This window comes from Nomascus leucogenys, chromosome 11 (assembly GCF_006542625.1).
Source record: "Nomascus leucogenys isolate Asia chromosome 11, Asia_NLE_v1, whole genome shotgun sequence".
In the NCBI taxonomy this organism is placed as follows: Eukaryota; Metazoa; Chordata; class Mammalia; order Primates; family Hylobatidae; genus Nomascus; species Nomascus leucogenys.
The window spans coordinates 104,391,819-104,415,028 of NC_044391.1; the positions used below are offsets into that span (position 1 = coordinate 104,391,819).

Genomic DNA, 23,210 nt, shown 5'->3' on the forward strand with positions numbered 1-23,210 from the left:
CAGACCTGAGGGCAGTCAGACCTGATTCTCACTGTCACTCACTAGCTGTGTGATCTTGGATACATCACTTAACCTCTCAAGCATCAGCTTCCTTATCTCTAAAATGGAGATAATAACATCTATTTTGCAGTCTTGGTATGAGGATTAGCAAATCTTCTGATAAAGAAAAATGCCTGGTACATCATAGGAATTCAACAAATAGTACCTGTTATGATTATTGTGCATAACAATTACAATAATACTAAAGACAGGGTCTCAAAACAGCGCTGGGCACTCTGGGTGTGCTATTATTACTTACATTTCAGGGAGGTTTGTCTGCCATTGTCTCGTCCTCATAAACACTCAGGGAAGGAAACGTATTATAAGGATAATAAATGGCTTTAAAAAGAAACAGAGCAAACACACACACACACACACACACACACACCCCTCAGAAAAACCATGCCAAACACACAGGCTCTTGACAAATATTCAATCTGATTATAGCAAAACTATTTTGTTTTGTTTTGTTTTTGTTTGTTTTTGAGACAGGGTCTCGCTCTGTTGCCCAGGCTGGAGTGCAGTGGTGTGATCTTGGCTCACTGCAACCTCCGTCTCCCGGGTTCAAGCAATTCTCCTGTCTCAGCCTCCTGAGTAGCTAGGACTACAGGCACATGCCACTACGCCTGGCTAATTCTTGTATTTTTAGTAGAGACAGGGTTTCACCATATTGGTCAGGCTGGTCTCAAACTCTGGACCTCAGGTGATCCACCTGCCTCGGCCTCCCAAAGTGTGAGATTACAGGCATGAGCCACCATGCCCAGCTGATTATAGCAAAATCCTAAGTGATAGCTGCATTCTTGGAAAATGAATGGAACGACTTTTGTCCCAGCCAAGATCTAGTGGTGTGTTGGGGCAGATACCCCCTGAGTCTCTGGGGCACTCTAAGTCTATGTATCAGATAAGCATAAGGAGTATTGGTGGAGAAGGACAAGAATGGGAAAGGTGGGTGATGAGAATTCCTGCAGATAAGGACTGGTGAGAGTATTCTCTTTCGAAACCCTTAGTCGACAACCTTTCTGGTGCACATCAGATAAGCTGAATGGTTTAGGAAATCTAGTGTTCACATTTAGTGTTTAGAATTCTAAGCTTTTTTATTTTGCTTAAACAAATGGAATGAAATTTATTAACAAGTGAACCTAGTAGTGAGCTGAAATTATTCTCATCAACATACATATTTTTGGTAAATTATAGACTTTGAAGACAAAATCATGGTGTTTCCCTTACTGTCCACTGGATGGCACAAAGAGACCATTGTAGATCCTGCTGGTTCAGCGGTAGCTCTCACTCCGTAGATAGTAAATGGGCAAATTCTATTTTTATTGTCCTTCAAACTAGATTTTTCTCTATGCACAACTTTTTTTTCTTTTTCTTTTTTCTTTTTTTTTTTTTTTTTTGAGATGGAGTCTTGCTCTGTTGCCAGGCTGGAGTGTAGTGGCACGATCTCGGCTCACTGCAACCTCCGCCTCCCGGGTTCAAGCGATTCTCCTGCCTCATCCTCCTGAGTAGCTGGGGACTACAAGCGCGTGCCACCACCCCCAACTAATTTTTTTGTAATATTAGTAGAGACAGGGTTTCGCCATGTTGGCCAGGATGGTCTCGATCTCCTGACCTCGTGATCCGCCCACCTTGGCCTCCCAAAGTGCTGGGATTACAGGCATGAGCCACCGCGCTTGGCCAATTATGCACAACTTTTTAAGGACCATCTCTATCACATGAACTAAAGGATATCATTTTCACTTGGGGGTGGGAGGTGGTGAGCTGCTTAAAAGCAATGCCTAAACCCCCTGGGCTTTCCTTCCTTTCACTTGGAAGAACCAGGGGGTAACTAACTGCTAACAATTCCATGCTTTCAGAGATCTAGGTGCTAGCCTAAGGGCTTCATCTCATTTAATCCTCACGGCAAGACTACAGTATTATCTCCATTTTTAAAATGAATGATAAAAAGAATTTAAGCACAGAGAGGCTACAGAATCCATCCAAAGAGATGGAGCTGCACTTGAGGCTGGGTCTTTGAGACCTGAGTTTGAGCCCTTCATCATTGTGTTGTGCGTGCTGCTAACCAATTTTCCTCTCTGTCTTCTAGCATTTAATACATGGGGTCACATTCTGTCTGATCCATCCCAGTAGCTCTCCAGAGCTCACAACAGGAGAGAGTTCCAAAATGTTTCCAGGAGTACTAGGCTCGGTTACAATCTTTTGCTTGGTGGCCCAGAGTATAAACGTGGATATCTTAGGCTGGTCTATAGCTGAAACATCTATTTCATTTGCAAGCCTATCTTTGGCCAAGAGGAAGTGAATCATTCTTGAGAACATCTAATTAATTGCTTTCAGATTCCACATGTTGACATTCTCAGGCCACATTTTTTTTTTTTCCTGTGCATTTCTGTTGTCAAAGTCCCTGCCAGCTCCTAAGGCAGTCTGAGCTGGCTGTCTTAGACTTTCAGAGCTGCTGGAAGCTTGGCGGGGGGTCGGGGGGCGGTGGGTCAAAGAAACTTTATAACCTAGCTTTACCTCCCAGCTCAGCCACCAGCTGCCCTCAAATATTCTGGATTGGAATAAGCCCAAAGATGAGGGGCAGGAGGGAAGAGCAAGCCAATATGTCTAGTTTGGTTCAGCCAAAGCCTTGCCCATTTCATCACAATTTTAATGGAAAATTTCCAATAAGATTAAAATATAAAGTCACCCTAATTTTAGTATGGCTCCATTTTTTTTTTTTTAAACCATGCATATCTTTGTTTTGCAATGGGGTCTTGCTCTTGCCCAGGAGAAGTGCGGTGGGACAATCATGGCTCACGGCAGCCTCAACCTCCTGAGCTCAAGCAATCCTTTCGCCTCAGCCTGCCAAGTAGCCAGGATTACAGACACCCACCACCATGCCCAGCTAACTTTTTAAAAAAATTTTTTGTAGGTCCAGTGCAGTGGCTCACGCCTGTAAATCTCAGCACTTTGGGAGGCCGAGGCAAGCGAATCACCTGAGGTCAGGAGTTTGAGACCAGTCTGGCCACAATGGTGAAACCCCCGTCTCTACTAAAAATACAAAAATGAGTGAGGTGTGGTGGTGGGCACCTGTAATCCCAGCTACTCGGGACACTGAGGCAGGAGAATCACTTGAACCCGGGAGGTGGAGGTTGCAGTGAGCCAAGGTCGTGCCACTGCACTCCAGCCTGGGCAACGAGAGTGAAACGCCGTCTCAAAAGTTTTTGTAGAGATGGGGTCTTGCGATATTGCCCAGGCTGGTCTCAAACTCCTGGATATCAAGTGATCCTCCTGCTTTGGCCTCCCAAGGTGTTGGTATTACAGGCATGAGCCACCACAACTGACCAAGTCATGCATTTCCATAGACAACGTCTGCGAGAAGATATTAATGGTGATTATATCTGGTTATGTCGGATTTGTATTTTTATTTGTACTTTCCTGTATTTTTTAAATTTCTGACAATCTACATGTGTATTCCTTTAATAATCAGAAAAGGAAACTTAAAATAGTTAAAACCAATTGGTCAGATATCTAAAATAACCCACCATCTCTCCAGAGAGGGCTGTTTGCTGGAACTTATTTTCTTCATTGAAATACTAGAGTGCGCCAGTAAGTTTGAATAACACACAAAAAAAGATAATGAAAGTAACTAAATTATCTAGGCCCAAAAGGAAATCCCACAAAAATTGGCAAAGAAACCACCATGATGTGCTATACTGGATAGCTCCTAGGCTACCTTGGAGACCCTGAGGTACCCGACGAGGGACCTATAGTAAGGCTGGCAGACAGGTTCTTCCTCTGTTAGCTCTGAGGTACAACAGTTATTCTCATTTTTATGTCTTTCACATGGCCAGAACTTTGCAAATCAGGGGCAAAGTGAATTCAGAATTAAAAATTTTCAGCACCATCCAAGTCAGTAAAACAGTTTTAGCTTATATCCTTATTTATTTATTTATTTATTTATTTTGGATGGAGTCTCGCTCTGATTCCAGGCTGGAGTGCAGTGGCATCATCTCGGCTCACTGCAACCTCTGCTTCCTGAGTTCAAGTGATTCTCCTGCCTCAGCCTCCCGAGTAGCTGGGACAACAGGCACGCGCCACCACGCCCAGCCAATTTTTGTATTTTTAGTAGAGACAGGGTTTCACCATGTTGGCCAAGGTGGTCTCGATCTCTTGACCTCCTGATCCTCTCGCCTCGGCCTCCCAAAGTGCTGGGATTACAGGCGTGAGCCACCACACCGAGCCCTTTATTTTTACTGTAAGCTGCCAGAGAGAGGCTGGTTAACCAACAGCACTCAAAACAGCACACCCACCTGTCTGCTGACTGTCCCATCTGGAAATTGTGTAGGTCCTTAGTGAATCTTACCTTCTTCCCTTCCCCTACCCAGACTCCATCCCAGCTGGCACGTGGAATCCTTTCCCTTTCTCCTCATGTCAATAGACCAGCAGGCAAAGAGAGCAGTTACCATAGTGGAAGGAGAAACGGGTCCTGGTCGTCGTGAGGAGGTAGAGCTGCTGCTTAACAGAGGCCGAGAGGGACATGTCTGATGCTCAGGTGATCCACTAGGACATCTCGCAATACTCCCATGCCCAGCTGTAACTATGATGGCCAAGTCCACGAACCATAGCCTGATAAGAGTCTAGGACCCCCACTATACATGCCACCAGTAGAAGTGCCAGATGGGGAGAGGGGTGTCTAGAATGAGTAGGAGGGAGAGTGACTACAAGGCACAGCCAAGGACCAACTGCAGCAGCAGGTGGCAGCCACAGATTGAGTTAAGAAGGATTCTTGCTGTGTTCCCTAGTGGAAATGTCTCCCTTGTCGAGACCCACTGAGGTTAAAGTTGGAGACATGGGGAGAAAAAAACGTCCCCGTGTTCATCACTGGAGTCATCATGGGCAAGGTCACAACTCATTTGACTTCTTGGTTCCCAGATTCACATACTCTGCCTCTTGGGGGCATGACACCATAATACAGCCATTGGTTCAGTTGTATGCTGCATCCTGAGGGACAGCACTCCATCCCCGCAGTGCCATGTCAAAACTGCTGCCCCACCTCACTTTCAGGAGGCTGTCCCACTACTCTATCAGGCTGCCAGCTTCTGAATGCGGTGGTAAGACTGTGTCCTGTGATCACGTGTCTATGGCTGATTCTCTTTTGCCATACTGAGTCCCCTGATCAAAGCAGTGTTATACAGCCTGGCGCGGTGGCTCACGCCTGTGATCTCAGCACTCTGGGAGGCAGAGGCGGATGGATCACCAGAGTTCAGGAGTTCAAGACCAGCCTGGTCAACATGGTGAAACCCTGTCTCTTCTACTAAAAATACAAAAATTATCTGGGTGTGGCATAAGCCTGTAATCCCAGCTACTCAGAAGGCTGAGGCAGGAGAATCACTTGCACCCAGGAGGTGGAGGTTGCAGTGATCCCTGATGGCGCCGTTGCACTCCAGCCTGAGCGACAAGAGTGAAACTCTATCTCAAAAAAAAAAAAAAAAAGCAATGCTATATGATTGATCACACACTGTACTTTCTAGCCTGAAGGGGTCTGATAAAATCAACTCGTCTCCTCAAGGGACAGTACCAAACTAGGGGCTCAGCACTGACCTCTGCTGGCACGTCAGACATTTAACAGTGGTAGCGGCTAGAACAGTCTTGAAGACATGGAGCCCTCACTGCTGGGGGCGAGCACTGCTGGGTTCAATTCTGCTACCAAGGCTTCTCCATTTCCGAGCCCATGGTGCAGACACTGGGGTGCCTAAGAGGAAGTGGACTAACTGGACTTCTGCTATGCGCCTTCTTTAGTGGGCATTAAAGCACAGTTCAAAGACTCTCACATTTTGAGTTAACCCCCACAGGCCTGTGTGCCCCTTCTCCAGTGAGGTCATGTTGTCATTTGATCCTAGTTATTATTCTGAAAGGGTTCAGGAAGGGAGGTGGGGCGGATCTTGAGAAGGGCAAACATCGCCTTGTATCCCTCATCTGAGGCTTCCGCACAGTCTTAGGGGACTGGGAACAGTCTTAAGTGAATCTCACCTTCTTCCCCTCCCCCAGCCAGGCCCTAGCCCTACTGGCGGGAGGAATCCTATCTCTTTGTCCTCATGCCAGGAGACCAGCAGGCAAAGAGAGCAGTTACCGTACTGGAAGGAGAAATGGGTCCTGGTCATCAGGAGGAGGTACTCCTCAAGGGACAGTACCTGAGGGAGACACTTCCACTAGGGAACACAGCAAGAATCCTACTTAACTAAATCTACAGCTGCCGCCTGCTACTACAGTTGGTCCTTGGCTGTACTTTGTAGTACAAGGCGGAGTAGGCCACTGCTGCCAGCCCAGGAGGTCAAGGGCATTTACCCAGACATCCTCATTCCCAGCTTTTGGGTCCCTTATCTTCCCTCTCAGGATCTGACTTTTCCTGCTCAGCTACTGGCATTAGGAGTCCAAAATGACCAGATGGCAGACTCGCCTAGGCTGAGAATTCTTCCTTCTCTCAAATTCTGCCACTTTTACCCGCCCAGTCTGCCTCTGCTGTAGGAGATGAGAGGCTAAATGTTGGCAGGGAGGCCCCCGATTCTGATCCTGTGTTTTAAATTGACATTTAGTTTGACCCTGTTACTTTCTCTCTTCAGTGCATCAATGGGAGGCTCTTAGCAACAGCCTCCCAACTCTACCTTCCTGATAGATAATATTTTCCTCAAAGCTCTCAAATGCTAGAGACATTGCACCAGCTGGCGTGTCCCCATCCACCTGTATCTAATCCCAGGTCACCACAGGTGAAGGTCTGAGCAATTGAACTGCTACAGCAGGCCAGGCACCAGGACTCTCAACACTCCACTTACAATAATGAGGTCCTCGTGGCCATTTGGCCTGCAGTGAGCCAACACCAGAATCTCATCCATTCTGGGACCCCTCCTGCTACTAACAGTCTTCAGTCAGGTTCCCCAGAAGCAGACTATGCAAGTGTGTTATTGACAAACGGCTTTCAGATGAAACCTGGAAGACAGTGAGGGCCAAAGCTAGGGCAGGGAAGAAGCCAGCCAGGCACAGACGTGGGCTTAGCAGAAGTCTAGCATCAGCCTGACCCCCTGGGCAGTAACCTGAGCATGGATGGTACAGGTTACCATCTTGAGACAGAAGGACTGGCTTCTGTACCCTGAATCAGTAAGCCATTGGTGGGCCATAAGCCACCCTTAGGGGAGGACATAACCTCACAGGCATTTCCTGGCTGGACAATCCTGGGCAGCTGAGGGCAACTGTCTGAAGGGCACAACTGTGAGCCATTGTCAGCTAACCTCACAGCAGCAGAGACGTGGGGCCAACAGCCTATAAAGAGGGTCTGGGCAGGCTGTCAATACTCTCTACTGTAATACTGTATATGTGGTTTATTTTAAAAACTTTTTTAGAAGACTTTATTTATTTTATTTAATTTTACTTATTTTTTGAGAAAGATTTTCGCCCTTGTTGCCCAGGCCGGAGTGCAATGGCACGATCTTGACTCACCGCAACCTCTGCCTCCCGGGTTCAAGCGATTCTCCTGCCTCAGCCTCCTAAGTAGCTGGGATTACAGGCATGTGCCATCATGCCCGGCTAATTTTTTGTATTTTTAGTTTCATCCTGTTGGCCAGGCTGGTCTTCAACTCCTGACCTCAGGTGATCCCCCGACCTCGGCCTCCCAAAGTGCTGGGATTACAGGTGTGAACCACTGCACCCGGCTGACTTTATTTTTTTAGAACAGTTTTAGGTTCACAGAAAAACTGAGAGGAAGGTACAAAGATTTCCCATGTATCCCCTGTGCTCACACATGCATGGCCTCCCTGACTATCACCATCCCCCACCAGAGAGGCACATTTGCTGCAATGGATGAACCTGTACACTGAATATATCATATTCACCTAAAGTCCGTAGCTCACATCATGGTTCACTCTGGCTGTTGTACATTCCTTGGGTTTGGACACATTTATAATGACAGGTACAGTAGTCCACCTTTATCCTCAGGGGCTACTTCCAAGATCCCCAGTGGATGCCCGAAGCTGCAGAGAGTGCCGAACTTGACTGCCATCGGGGGAGCATGTTTCTATTCGCCTTCCACCCCCACCGGTTTAACGCCTTTTTCATCTTAGTACCGCTGCCGTAACTTTGGCAGTTTGAGATGCGACAGCAAAACGAGTACAAATTTCTTTCTCCTTCTTCACAATGTCATGGACAGATGATTCCTTCTTACCATAGATCTTAGCAACCTCGGCGTGTGATTTTTGTCTTTCTTGTTAAATCAAGAACTTTCACCTTTTCACTTAAAGGAAACATTTGACGGCTTCTCTTTGGCATATCTGAATTTCCAGCATCACGACTGTGCTTTGGGGCCATTGTTTATTTATTTATTTATTTTATTTTTTTGAGACGGAGTCTTGCTCTGTCGCCCAGGCTGGAGTGCAGTGGCGCGATCTCTGCTCACTGCAAGCTCTGCCTCCCGGGTTCACGCCATTCTCCTGCCTCAGCCTCCCGAGTAGCTGGGACTATAGGCACCCACCACCAAGCCCGGCTAATTTTTTTTTTTTTTTTTGTATTTTTAGTAGAGACGGGGTTTCACCGTGTTAGCCAGGATGATCTCGATCTCCTGACCTCGTGATCCGCCCACCTCGGCCTCCCAAAGTGCCGGGATTACAGGCGTGAGTATTTTATTTATTTATTATTATTTTTTTTCAGACAGAGTCTCACTGTCGGCCAGGCTGGAGTGCAGTGGCACCATCTGGCTCACTGCAACCTCCGCCTCCCAGGTTCAAGCAATTCTCTGCCTCACACTCCTGAGTAGCTAGAATTACAGGTGCACACCAGCATGCCCGGCTAATTTTTGTATTTTTAGTAGAGACGAGGTTTCACCATCTTGGCCAGGCTGGTCTTGAACTCCTGACCTCAGGTGATCCACCCTCCTCGGCCTCCCAAAGTGCTGGGATTATAGGCATAAGCCACTGCGCCTGGCCTGGGGCCATTATTAAGTAAAATAAGAGTCACTTGAACACAAGCACTGTGATCCTAACAGTCGATTTAATCACCAAGACGCCTATAAGTGACTAAGGGTGGTGGGGTGGGGAGCACAGACAGCAGGGACACCCTGGACAAGGGGATAATTCGTGTCCCAAGCACAGCGTGTCACAGCGGAAGGCGCCAGATTTCATCGCACTACTCAGAATGGTGTATCATTTAAAACTCACTGATTATTTCTGCAATTTTCCATTTGATATTTGGACAGCAGTTGACTAAGAGTAACTAAAACCTGGAAAGTGAAACCGTGGATAAAGGGGTGCTCCTGTACTTCTCAATGTGAGACATTTGTCCTTCATGTTAATTCTGGCCCCATTAGTTCTACACAAATGAATAGCAGGAAATCGATTTTAAACCACATGGTGGTAAAATGCTTTCTTTTTTCTCCCTCATTTAACTAAAGAAGGTCTGGGCCCTAGGTGATGTCTTCCTTAGCATCTAAGCAGCTGGTATCACCCCACTGCTTCTGTGCTCCACTCTCCCATGGGACCCTCCCTACCTTTAATCCCTCCTGTGCTGGAGGCTGGGTCTTCCTTGCTAGTGGTAGCTCTTTCCATATTTTCAATCCATGGTCCGCATCCTGCTCCATTGCCTTTGCTTTAGAGAAATAAACATGAATATTGAGTCACTGGAAGGAATGACACACACATCCCTCCCCCACCAGTTGGAGTAACGCTGGCCCACCTAGTGTATCTCTGGTCTAGGTCTCAGGACCTGCTGCTTCTCCCTTAGCTGTAGTTGAGGACCTGCCTCAGCTCAGTAGGTGATAGGCAGTAAGGAAATGTCCAAAGGGCACTTCTTGTTGGATTACACAGCAAACATCTAATTGGCTGCAAATCTTTTTTTCTTTTTCTTTTTTTTTTTGAGACCTGTTGCCCAGGCTGGAGTGCAGTGGCGCCATCTTGGTTCACCGCAAGCTCTGCCGCCCGGGTTGACGCCATTCTCCTACCTTAGCCTCCCAAGTAGCTGGGACTACATGCATGTGCCACCACGCCCAGCTAATTTTTGTATTTTTAGTAGAGACGAGGTTTCACCATGTTGGCCAGGATGGTCTCGATCTCTTGACCTTGTGATCCGCCCGCCTTGGCCTCCCAAAGTGCTGGGATTACAAGGCTACAAATCTTAAAGGGGGGAGAGGTGAGGAGGAATAATCCCCTTTGTCTTCTCAAAAATGTTTTCACTTGCTCACTACAGCTCCCTCCTTCCTCTTTACTGACCCAAAATGCCAACTATTATAGTAACTCTTTTGGGTTAGACGAATCCAGTGAATAAACACCTACTAAGCATTGGAGGTCCAAGAGGAATAAGATATGCCTGAGCTAAACCTCATCACCCCCGGCCTTGCTTGCAGAGTGGTTTGCTGGCCTCATCTGATTATTCAATGAGTGCTTTCACTTGTTTATTCACTAAATATTTACTGAGCACCTACAAAAGTGCCTGGCCCTGGTAGATGAGGCCTGAGGGAAGCTAAAACTAATAAGACAACCTCCATGCCCTAGAGGAATTCATGGTCTCATAGGGAGAAAATGTAAACACATCATAAAATTATAGCATATTAAATGCTGAAATAGAGTACTCCGTAAGAGTGTGGGGGCAGAGAGGAGGGGGAGAAACAACTGCTTTCTAGAGCCCTTCACCTTTTCCACTTCTCTCATCTTTTTGGGTTAGGGTCTAGCGGGGGTTCCATGAGTATCGGGCTAAATGAGCTTAGAAAAACTAAGCAGACTCCTGTATCAGAACTGGATCACAGTAGACAGTTTCAACAAACATATTGAGTATCCCGGAGTGCTTTGGACAGAAAGAGGAATTATAGACGAAGATTGTAAGTCGCAGTAATAGATGAGGCAAGGAGCACCAGTGAGGACTCAACCCTGAAAGAAGTGTGAGCACATCTTCCTCCAGACAAGCAGGAATAAAGAAAGGAAGATGATCAGGAGAGTTCTGAGTAGAGAGGGGGAAGCCAGTATCAGAGGGTGCGTTTACCCACTCAGTAAAGTAGGAGGCAGGGCAGCCTTGTGAAAATAGGAATGGAATAGAAAGCTCAAGAAAACAGCCAAAAGCAAGGGCAATTGGGGAGGTTTCGAACTGGCAGATCTACCTCAACTGGCAATACAGCAAGCATGCACCAGAAAAGATATCCTAGCTAGCAGTGGGGTTGGGAACTGATTTAATATCCTAGGCTAGCAGTGGGGTTGGGAACTGAGTTATTATTTAATTTTTTATATTTATTTATATATTTATGTACTTATTTATTTATTTTTGAGAGAGGCTCTCACTCTGTCACAGAGGCTAGAGTGCAGTGATGTCATCTAGGCTCACTGCAGCTTTGACCTCCTGGGCTCAAGTGATCCTCCCACCTCAGCCTCTTGAGTAGCTGGGACTACAAGCGCGCCACCACCCTAGGCTAATTTTTGTATTTTTTTTTTTGTTAGAGACAGGGTTTCACCATGTTGCCCAGGCTGGTCTCAAACTCCTGGGCTCAAGTGATCCATCTGCCTTGGCCTCCCAAAGTGCTGAGATTACAGGCGTGAACCACTGCTCCCAGCCAATATTTTTTAAAAATTGGAAATCCCTTGTAATAAGCCAAGTGTTGGGGGAAGAAAAGCAATAAAAGCAGTGACATGGACTCAATATGAAACATCCGAAGCATTTGAAATGTCTTTAAAATAAAAAAATCAGTACTCACCTCGTGCTCATTTCAAACTGTGGATTTCCTTGGTCTAAAATTTTAAAAAACAAAAAACAGCACTCTCAAATTTAAGCTAATTTGAATTGACTTTACATATTGATTTTAAAATACACATATATACATAGAGAGAATACTATAAAAATATATAAAGGTGTGTAGGTCTTGATCATATTTTCCCAGGAATTCAGAAAACGCTGCTACAGTCCCTGGGCTCACCTGGTCCTGGCATCCTCCCTCACGTCTCTAGTCCATCCTGCTGAGTTTCCTGTATGCATTGGTTCTGGGTCTATCCAAGTTTCTACAGTTAGCTCCATTAATACTGAATTAAGGAATAAACAGTGCTCAAATGCTCCTTTTTTCCATGTGAGCCCAAATTATGTGACTGGATGAGGGAAAAAATAATGAGTCCCTGGGAGAGCGATAAGAATCACATTCTTTACTAAAGTGTTGTCCCAGGTATGAGAATAACACCAGATCTCAACCTCCAGAGGCCCCCCACTGCCTCCCACAGCATGAAAGCCAAATTCCTCGGCCCGATATTTGAAGCCATCTCAATCTTTTTCCTTCCAACCTATCCCTCACTCTCCCAGGCTAGGCTTAGATCATCACTGAATGTGCTCACTTTGAGGCAGCTCTGTGATTTTCAAGGTTCCTGGGCCCACCTTTTACTACCGATGTGACTGCCACGTGTTGCCCAGTTGCTAGGATGGGACCGTGGCCTTGATTTCTGCCAGGACTGGGGCTTTGCCTTGTATCCCACCCACAGCATTGCCTGCCCCTGCACTCTTCTGGGTGGGGCCTGATCTTTCCCCGCAGTCTCCCTTCACCTCTAGATCACAGGCAGTCATGCCACAGCTGAGGAGCTTGTCCCAAACCTCAGTGCCTGCCTCCCTCCTCGGCTTCTTGTGCTGCTGTGTCTTACCCATCAGTGACACTCTTCTCTTCCCTGCCCAAGCCCTAGCTGACTCCATAACACCTGGGTACAATGTCCTCTTCTGTCTGGTTATCTCCGAGAGGACCTCTCTCTACATCCCTCATTGGCTCCCAGTGTCCTTCCTCTCATCCATGGCCCTAAGGTCACTGTATTCTTTGGCCAGTGTATAGGGTTATTATGCTTAACAATCCACAAAGGTTGAAAGGTGTTGTAGGATGGTGTAAAAATGAATCTAGGTGATAATGTTTATATGTCAGAGCTTTGTAAAGTGCTCAGCAGGCGTAAGGTACTGACAGTTCTGATATTCCTGATCTTGGAACCTGATATTCCCGATCTTGGAACCTGGGACACCATCTTCTCAACATTGCCCGGATACCCTCAAGGGTATCCAGACAGCCTGAGTCTGCATTCTGTTCCTGGTTCAGCCCAGGGCCCTGGTTCCCACTCACTCACCATCCACTGTGGGCCCTCTCTGAATTCTTAGAGCCCTTTCCATTTACATCACTCGCAGAGACATTTCATCAGACCCTACTTGGTGCACCAGGCTCAGGAAACTCAGTTCTGCTGTGGATAAGTTATGCAAAATTGACCCTCTGCTTGCACATCTGTAAAAGGAAGGGGCTGGCACAACACCTCTGGGCCTTTCAGTTCAGTAGTGTTTTTCTTTTTATCCAAACCACATGCTGGGGCCTGGTTTTGCTTCTTATCTAGATTTTTGCATTCCTGTCACAACCTATAAAGCACAGTGCAGGCCTTAAGGAGGGCTTGAGAAATCTCTTTCCAACTTGTCAACTGAATAAGTGTCATATCTTCGTAATAAACTTGTCTTTTTCTGCAGGGCCAGGAAGGCAGCAGAGGAGTCAGTTAAAATTTAAATTTTAGATTAAGCTTAATATTGTTAAGAAGTCCATTCTCACCAAATTGGTCTAGAGATTTTACATAATCCTAATCAAAATCTCAATAAGGTTTTTTGAGAAGCTGACAAGTAGATTCTGAAATATATATAGAAGTATAAAGGACACAGAATAATCAAAACAACTTTAAAAAGGAAGAACAAAATCATAGGACTCTAACTACCTCATTTTAAGACTTATTAGAAAGCAGCAGTAACCAAGATAGTGAGGGACTGATGTCAAGGTAGACAAATAGATCAATGGAAAAGAATCAGGCATCCAGAAATAGATGCACTTACATAAATCATCAATTGGAGAAAGAATAGTGTTTTTAACAACTGGCAATGGAAAAACTAGAACATCAATATGCAAAGGACTGAACTTTGATCCATACCTCACACCATATACAAATCAAAAACAGAAACAAACAAACAAATACTCAAAATGGATCAGAGACCAAAATGTAAAACTATAAAACTTCTAGAAGAAAACATAGGGAGAAAATCTTTATGGATTTTGGATAATGATTTCTTAGGTAGGACACCAAAAGCATGATACATACAGTTTTTTAAATTAAATATTATAAGAATTAAAGTCTTTTGCTCTTCAAAAGTTACTCTTAAGAGAAAAAGATGCCACACACTAAAAGAAAATATTTACAAAGCATTAAAAGGACATGTATCTAGGATATACATAAAACTCTCAAAAGTCAATAATAAGAAAACAATGAGCAAAAGATTTGAACAGACACTTCGCCAAAGAAGAGATAAAGATGGCAAAAAGCACATAAAGAGATGCTCAAGCATTAGTTACTAGGGAAAAGCAAATTAAAACCTAATGACATACCACTATGCCCCTATTAGAAATCTGAAAATTTAAAAGACTGACAATACCAAGTATTGGTGAGGACATGGCACAAGTGGAACTCTCATACATTACTATGGGAATGGAAGATAGTATAATCACTTTGGAAAGTAGTTAGAAAATTCCTAAAAATTTAAACATACACCTACCATATGGCCTAACCATTACACTCTTAGGTATTTACCCAAGAGAAATGAAAACACATGTCCACACAAAGACTTGTACTTGCATGTTCATAGCAGCATTATTCAAAATAGCCCCAAAGCAGAAACAAATGGGATGTTCATTAACAAGTAAATGGATAAAGAAAACGGGGTCTAGCCAAACAATGAAATACTACTCAGCAACAACCAAAATATGTACTATTGTTTACAAAATGCAACATAGATGAATCTCAGAATAATTATGCAGAGGAGAGAAGCCAGACCAAAAAAAAAGTACATACTGTATTATCTCTTATGAAATTCTAGAAAATGCAAACTAACCTATAGTGACAGAAAAGAGACTGGTGGTCACCTGGGGTAGGTAAGGGAGGGTCGGGAGAAAGAGAATGCAAAGGTGTGTGAACAAACCTCTGGGGGTGATAGGCATTTTCATTATCCTTACTGTGGTGATGCCTTACAGATGCATACAGATGTCAAAACTTATCAAATCGTACACTTTAAATATGTGTGGTTTATCGTGTCATTATACCTCAGTAAAGGAGTTTTAAAAATTTTAGTAAACGGTCTCTACCTAGTAACCTTAATAAGCTAAAATGTATGTCCCCAGGACTAATCCTAGCTATACTATAGTTCTGGGGTGGAACCCAGAAATCTGCATTTGTAGCAAGCTCTTCAAATTATTTGAATGCAGGTGGTCCTTAAACCACCCTTTGAGAAACACTGACCTAGTGAGTAAGGATTTCTAAACAAGCTTGTGACTAGAATGTTGTTTCTGCAGGAAACAAGTGATTTTTTCTACTAGAGTTGCCATATCATTCTGTGTTAAGCCTCTAGGACACTCCTACTCAATTACCATAACATATATTTAACACAATATTAATACTTGTAAAACAAAAGCAAATCATATTTTTTCCCATCTTATCTTTATACAAAGTAAAATCAATGACATAATATTGTTACTAGTCCCTGGCAGTTACCTACAGTTTAAATCAAGAACTTATGTTGCTTGGTTTTTGTGACAGAAAACTGATGTAGTGGCTTTCCAGTTACACTACTTGGTTTATCTTTTCCCTTATCTTATGATGCACACCCAGCCTTGCACATTCCTGAGCAGCTGACGATCACAGAAGACCTAGAAAAAGTGTGAGCCAGTTGCATTCCTGCTATCTCTAAAGAAAAAAGTTATCTTTTCATTTTTACATGATTTTTCTTACCCAAAATGCAAACGACTGCCAGTATAAATGATGGAAGATAGACTTTCCACATGAGCCTGCCATTTCTTCACCCTAGTAACATTACCTGAGGGGAACATCAGAACTCAATTGATAAAGCTTGCTGTGGATTTTCCCACCAAATATCCCTGCTGTTGTGAGAATTGTTTCAAAACGACAACAACAACAACGACAACAACAAAAACAAAGTGAAAGGATAAAGCCTACTTAAAGATGATTTTTAATTGTTGAAAGGAGTACAGTGTGTGACATCAGTGAAAATGGTGGAGAAAAAACCTGTCCCCAAATTCTCTTATTTGTGAAAGCGTGGAAAAAACTGGCCAAAAATGGTTAGAAAATTTCAGAACACTGAAATTTTTTTTTCCTTTTTTTAAATTATACTTTAAGTTCTAGGGTACATGTGCACAACGTGCAGGTTTGTTACATATTATACATGTGCCATGTTGGTGTGCTGCACCCATTAACTCATCATTTGCATTAGGTATATCTCCTAATACTATCCCTTCCCCCTCCCCCCATCCCACCACAGGCCCCGGTGTGTGATGTTCCCCACCGTATGTCCAAGTGTTCTCATTGTTCAGTTCCCACCTGTGAGTGAGAACATGCGGTGTTTGGTTTTCTGTCCTTGCGATAGTTTGCTCAGGATGGTTTCCAGCTTCACCATGTCCCTTCAAAGGACATGAACTCATCCTTTTTTATGGCTGCATAGTATTCCATGGTGTATATGTGCCACATTTTCTTAATCCAGTCTATCACTGATGGACATTTGGGTTGGTTCCAAGTTTTTGCTATTGTGAATAGTGCTGCAATAAACATACATGTGCATGTATCTTTATAGCAGCGTGATTTTTAATCCTTTGGGTATATACCCAGTAATGGGATGGCTGGGTCAAATGGTATTTCTAGTTCTAGATCCTTGAGGAATCGCCACACTGTCTTCCACAATGGTTGAACTAGTTTACAGTCCCACCAACAGTGTAAAAGTGTTCCTATTTCTCCACATCCTCTCCAGCACCTGTTGTTTCCTGACTTTTTAATGATTGCCTTTCTAACTGGTGTGAGATGGTATCTCATTGTGGTTTTGATTTGCATTTCTCTGATGGCCAGTGATGATGAGCATTTTCTCATGTGTCTGTTGACTGCATAAATGTCTTCTTTTGAGAAGTGTCTGTTCATATCTTTTGCCCACTTTTTGATGGGGTTGATTTTTTCTTGTAAATTTGTTTGAGTTCTTTGTAGATTCTGGATATTAGCCCTTTGTCAGATGGGTAGATTGTAAAAATTTTCTCCCAATCTGTAGGTTGCCTCTTCACTCTGATGGTAGTTTCTTTTGCTGTGCAGAAGCTCTTTAGTTTAATTAGATCCCACTTGTCAATTTTGGCTTTTGTTGCCATTGCTTTTGGTGTTTTAATCATGAAGTCCTTTCCCATGCCTATGGCCCGAATGGTATTGCCTAGGTTTTCTTCTAGGGTTTTTATGGTTTTAGGTCTAACATTTAAGTCTTTAATCCATCTTGAATTAATTTTTGTATAAGGTGTAAGGAAGGGATCCAGTTTCAGCTTTCTACATATGGCCAGCCAGTTTTCCCAGCACCATTTATTAAATAGGGAATCCTTTCCCTATTTCTTGTTTTTGTCAGGTTTGTCAAAGATCAGATGGTTGTAGATGTGTGGTATTATTTCTGAGGGCTCTGTTCTGTTCCATTGGTATATGTCTCTGTTTTGGTACCAGTACCATGCTGTTTTGATTACTGTAGCCTTGTAGTATAGTTTGAAGTCAGGTAGCGTGATGCCTCCAGCTTTGTTCTTTTGGCTTAGGATTAGCTTGGCAATGCAGGCTCTTTTTTGGTTCCATATGAACTTTAAAGTAGCTTTTTCCAATTCTCTGAAGAAAGTCATTGGTAGCTTGATGGGGATGGCATTGAATCTATAAATTACCTTGGGCAGTATGGCCATTTTCACAATATTGATTCTTCCTATTCATGAGCATGGAATGTTCTTCCATTTGTTTGTGCCCTCTTTTATTTCGTTGAGCAGTGGTTTGTAGTTCTCCTTGAAGAGGTCCTTCACATCCCTTGTAAGTTGGATTCCTAGGTATTTTATTCTCTTTGAAGCAATTGTGAATGGGAGTTCACTCATGATTTGGCTCTCTGTTTGTCTGTTATTGGTGTATAGGAATGCTTGTAATTTTTGCACATTGATTTTGTATACTGAGACTTTGCTGAAGTTGCTTATCAGCTTAAGGAGATTTTGGGCTGAGATGATGGGGTTTTCTAAATATACAATCATGTCATCTGCAAACAGGGACAATTTGACTTCCTCTTTTCCTAATTGAATACCCTTTATTTCTTTCTCCTGCCTGATTGCCCTGGCCAGAACTTCCAACACTATGTTGAGTAGGAGTGGTGAGAGAGGGCGTCCCTGTCTTGTGCCAGTTTTCAAAGGTAATGCTTCCAGTTTTTGCCCATTCAGTATGATATTGGCTGTGGGTTTGTCATAAATAGTTCTTATTATTTTGAGATACGTCCCATCAATACCTAGTTTATTGAGAGCTTTTAGCATGAAGGGCTGTTGAATTTTGTCGAAGGCCTTTTCTGCATCTATTGAGATAATCATGTGGTTTTTGTCTTTGGAGAACACTGGAAATTAAACGATGGCTTGCAGCAATCTGGAGAGCATTTATTCAAGGAAAATGGCTGTGTCTCAGTATGAACAATGAGCTTTTTAACTTGCCCCATTTCTATCCTCCCCTTCCTTGGTGGTAGCCTTATTAATGAACAGCCTGCAATGACAGTGAAAATCAGCAGTCTGGCAGCCATGGGAGGGGTAGAACAGGAATGGGGGAACTATGGAGCCTCATTCTTAGAGAATTATCATTATTTGATCTGTCCAGGGGTTTCTAGGAATACCTGACCTGCAAGGCTGTCTTTATGAGGCCTGACTCAGAACTTGCCCAACGTGAAAAGTCTTTTCCCCAAAGGCCTTTGTAGAAAATGATTACAGGCAATTGTTTAACTTCTTGGTTGCTCAAGGTATTGGCTAATAGTGGGGCAAACATAGGCTAATCAGAAGGTTTAAAAGGAAATGCTTGGGAATAAGATGCTCATAGAGGGTTGTAAAGGCTCCAAAATATTTGTGAGACTCTAGAAGACCATGCACACATTTCCTGTGAACACGTTCAGGACAGATCTGTGAAGGCCCCATGATCTTGCCTCTGGCTGATCTTGATGATCGCACAAACAGAAAGTGAAGGCTAGGCTAGAACTGTCAAGTGCCAGGCTGAGTGTGAAGGTGTGCCCTAATGTGCACACAGAGCCCCTTGGCAAAGACTAGAAGACTTACTGTTTTCAGGTGTTTAAAGAAATCTCTGTCACGTCATTAGTATTTAGATCACTAAGCTAACTGAGCAGAGGCTTCAATGGCTGCACATAAATACAGACTTCACAGAATTAGTTTAGAAAAGTCACTAAAACAAACAACAATAAACAGCAACAACAACAAACAGTAGAGGTGGGAAGGTCCAATTTCCAGAGTTGCTACATTATGTTATTTAAAATGTCCAATTTTAACAGAAAATTATGAGTCATGTAAAGAAATAAGAAAATGTAGTCCATACCCAGGGAAAAAGAAAAACCAGTCAATACAAACTGTTCCTAGGCCAGGTGCGGTAGCTCACACCTGTAATCCCAGCACTTTGGGAGGCCAAGGCAGGCGGATCACCAGAGGTCAGGAGTTCGAGACCAGCCTGACCAACATGTTGAAACCCCATCTCTACTAAAAGAAAATACAAATTTAGCCAGGCATGGTGGCATGCACCTGTAATCCCAGCTACTCGGGAGGCTGAGGCAGAAGAATTGGTTGAACCTGGGAGGTGGAGGTTGCAGTGAGCCGAGATGGTGCCACTGCACACCAGCCTGGGCTACAGAGCAAGACTCTGTCTCAAAAAAGAAAAAAAAAAGAAAATAAAAAACTGTTCCTGAGGAAGCCAAGATACTGACCTTACTAGACCAATACTTTAACTATTTTTACATGTTGAAGAAGTTAAAGGAACTCATATATAAACACTAAAGGAAAGTACAAGAACAAATCCTCATTAAATAGAGAATATAAAGATTTGTTTTAAAGGACCAAACAGAAATTCTAGATTTCAAAAGTCTAATAATTGAATGAGAAATTCACTAGAGTGGCTCAATAGCAGATCTGAGCAGGCAGAAGAAAGAATTAGAGAACTTAGAAATAGGTCAATTGAAACTATCCAGTCTGAGGAAGAGAAAGAAAGAGGAATGAAGGAAAAATGAATAGAGCCTCAGAGACTGTGAGATACCTTCAAGCACGCTAATGATGCATAATGGCAGTCTCAGAAGGAGAGAGGGGTAAATGGGCTAAAATAATATTTAAAGAAACAATGGCTGAGCATTTCCCAAATTTGATGAAAAACATTAATCTATACCTTCAAGAAAGTCTATAAACTCCACGAAATACAAATTCAAAGAGATCAAGATCCACACCTAGAAATAACATAATCAAATGGTCAACGAAGACAATGAAATTATCTTGAAAGCAGCAAGCACATAGAAGGACTCTTCGATAAGATTAACAGCCGATTTCTATCAGAAATCACAGAGTCGAGAAGGCAATGGGATGACATATTCAAAGTGCTTAAAGAAAAAGAGCGTCAACAAAGAATTCTATACCTAAAGCCAATTTATTTTCAACAAAGATGCCAAGACCATTCAAAGTGGAGAAAGAATAGTCTTTTCAATCAGTGGTTCTAGAACAACGGATATCCACATGTAAAAAAATGAACTTGGGCCCCTAATTCACATCATACACAAAAATTAACTTGGAATGAATCAAAGCCCTAACTGTAAGAGTTAAAACTATAAACTCTTTGCAAAGAACACTATCAAGAGAGTAAAAAGACAATGCACAGTATGGGAAAAAATACTTGGGAATAATATATCTGATAAAAGTCCAGTATCCAGAATATATAAATAACTCTTAACAATTCAACCATAAAATGACAAGCCAATTAAAAAACATTCAAGGGAGTTAATAGACATTTCTACGAAGAAGATATACCAACGGCCAATATGCATGTTAAAAGATGTTCAACATCACTAGCCATGAGGGAAACGTAAATCAAAATCACGATGAGATACCAGTACATGCCCACTAGGATGGCAATGATAACAATTATAATAATGTTATTATAATGAACAATACAAGTGTTAGTAAGGAAATGGAGAAAATTGAACCCAACTATTATATTGCTGGTGTGAATGTGAAATGGTGGTATTGTTTTGAAAGATGATTTGGAAGTTCTTCAGAAAGTTAACAAAAGTTACCATATGGTCTGGCAATTCCACATATATACACCCAAGAAAATTGGAAATAAAGATTCACACAAAAATCTTTACACAAATATCTATAGCAGCTTTACTTACAGTATCCAAAAAAGGGAAAAAACCCAACTCTTCATCAACTAATGAATGGATAAACAAAGATGGTATATCCATACAATGGACTGTTATTCAGCCACAAAAAGGTATGAAGTACTGAGAGATACTACGACATAAATGAAACTTAAAAAATATGCAAAGTGAAAGAAGCTAGACAGAAAGGACCATATATGTAATGTGTAGAAGAAAATCCAATAGAGACAGGAAATACATTAGTGATTGCCAGGGGCTGGGTAAAGGTGAGAGATGGAGAATGATTGCTAATTGGTACAGAACTTTTTTGTTGGGAGAGAGTTATGAAAATATTTTGGAAGTAGAATTAGAATTAGGCTGTTAAATACTTTAAAACAAAAAATAGCTGGGCGCAGTGGCCCATGCCTGTAATCCCAGCACTTTGGGAGGCTGAGGCAGGCAGATCATGAGGTCAGGAGATCAAGACCATCCTGCCCAACATGGTGAAACCCCGTCTCTGCTAAAAACACAAAAATTAGCCAGGCGTGGTGGCACGCCTGTAGTCCCAGCTATTCGGGAGGCTGAGGCAGGAGAATCACTTGAACGCAGGAGGCGGAGGTTGCAGTGAGCCGAGATGGTGCCACTGCACTCTAGCCTGGGCGACAAGAGCAAAAACTCCATCTCAAAACAAAACAAAACAAAAAACAAAAGTAAGAAGTAAAAAAATAGAATTAGACTGGAGATGGTTATTGAGCCTTCTGAATAGTCTAAAACCCACTGAATTGTATATTTTAAGACAGTGAATTTGATGATATGTTAATTATATCTTGATGTTTTAAAAAAGTAGTACAGTGTCTGAAAGGTCGTATTGGCCATTTGAATCTCTGTTAACATTTTCTTGGGTGGCCGTCAGATTTTTGATTAAGAAGTTGACCTTGGCAATTAGGTGGTGGGGGGAACACAACCAAAAGGGACAAACCAACACAACCACACACAATCACACAACCCCTCCACCTCCACCAGTGGAAAGCAAGCACAGGTGCTTCCAGGGACTGTGAAAATGTGGCCATAGTTGTTTTGCCAGCAAACCATTTTCTTTCACAATATCCCCAATTTGCACATCCCCTACTGAGCTGAAATCAGTATAACTCTACAGATGAAGGTCAGCAGGGGTAACCTACCTTTAATATTATTTTGTTGTTCCATCAATAATTTACTTATTTCTGAAAACCAACAGTCTCTGATTTCTTTTGAAGCTGCCTGCAATCACATATAAGAAAACACTATGAGTATAAGACTACCCTGAGTATTAATTGCAGAGTTTTTATTCTCCGAGTGACCATTAGACTAATGAGATAGAAAACACTTGTCAAGTCATGGGAACACAATAAGGACAGAGTAGATGAGACCCATGGGGAAGGCATGAGCTTTACCTGCAGGATGTATTTCTCAAGTCCATTTCGATTGGCAATCTCAAACTTTCTATGGCTCCCCCTTCCAAGCTGGCGAATTGAAAGTGTCATCAACTATTATAAAGAGGGAAGAGAAATGTTCTGTACCATCGTTTTCTGATTTTAAAATAGTCCCTGTCAATCACTCTAATCCTTTCTATCCTTGACAGCTCTCTTCTTTCATCTTCCTTTCAAGTTTTTGTTTCCTCTCTTAATGACTCCAAGACAGCATAAAACACAATCTGGTACCGTGTCTTCTGTCTCGTCTGTTTCAGAAGGTAACACAGGCTGTTAACTTTCCACTGTATCTTTCTGCAGGAGGCGCTGCAGCCCTCAACCTTTCAGTGAAGAGATCATTTCTCCTTCAACACCTATTTTACAACTTTCTACATAATAGTAACTGAATAAGGATCCATTCAGAAACATAAATAACAAGGCCAGGTGCGGTGGCTCACGCCCCTGTAATCAGTCCTGTAATTCCAGCACTTTGGGAGGCCTAGGTGGGCGGATTACCTAAGG

At 43.0% G+C, this 23,210-nt stretch overlaps 1 protein-coding gene across 2 annotated transcripts in view; it reads right to left on the reverse strand.

Annotated features, from left to right (window-relative positions):
* MCF2L2 (MCF.2 cell line derived transforming sequence-like 2) overlaps positions 1 to 23,210 on the reverse strand; it is a 246,979-nt gene that overhangs the window by 5,722 nt on the left and 218,047 nt on the right. For both annotated transcript variants that reach the window (XM_003256530.4, XM_030822875.1), the window contains 4 exons: positions 22,674 to 22,766; positions 22,422 to 22,500; positions 11,738 to 11,771; positions 9,551 to 9,648 (listed from right to left, as the gene is read on the reverse strand). In XM_003256530.4, coding sequence (XP_003256578.3) covers positions 9,551 to 9,648; positions 11,738 to 11,771; positions 22,422 to 22,500; positions 22,674 to 22,766 — 304 coding nt within the window. The remainder of the gene's footprint in view (positions 1 to 9,550; positions 9,649 to 11,737; positions 11,772 to 22,421; positions 22,501 to 22,673; positions 22,767 to 23,210) is intronic.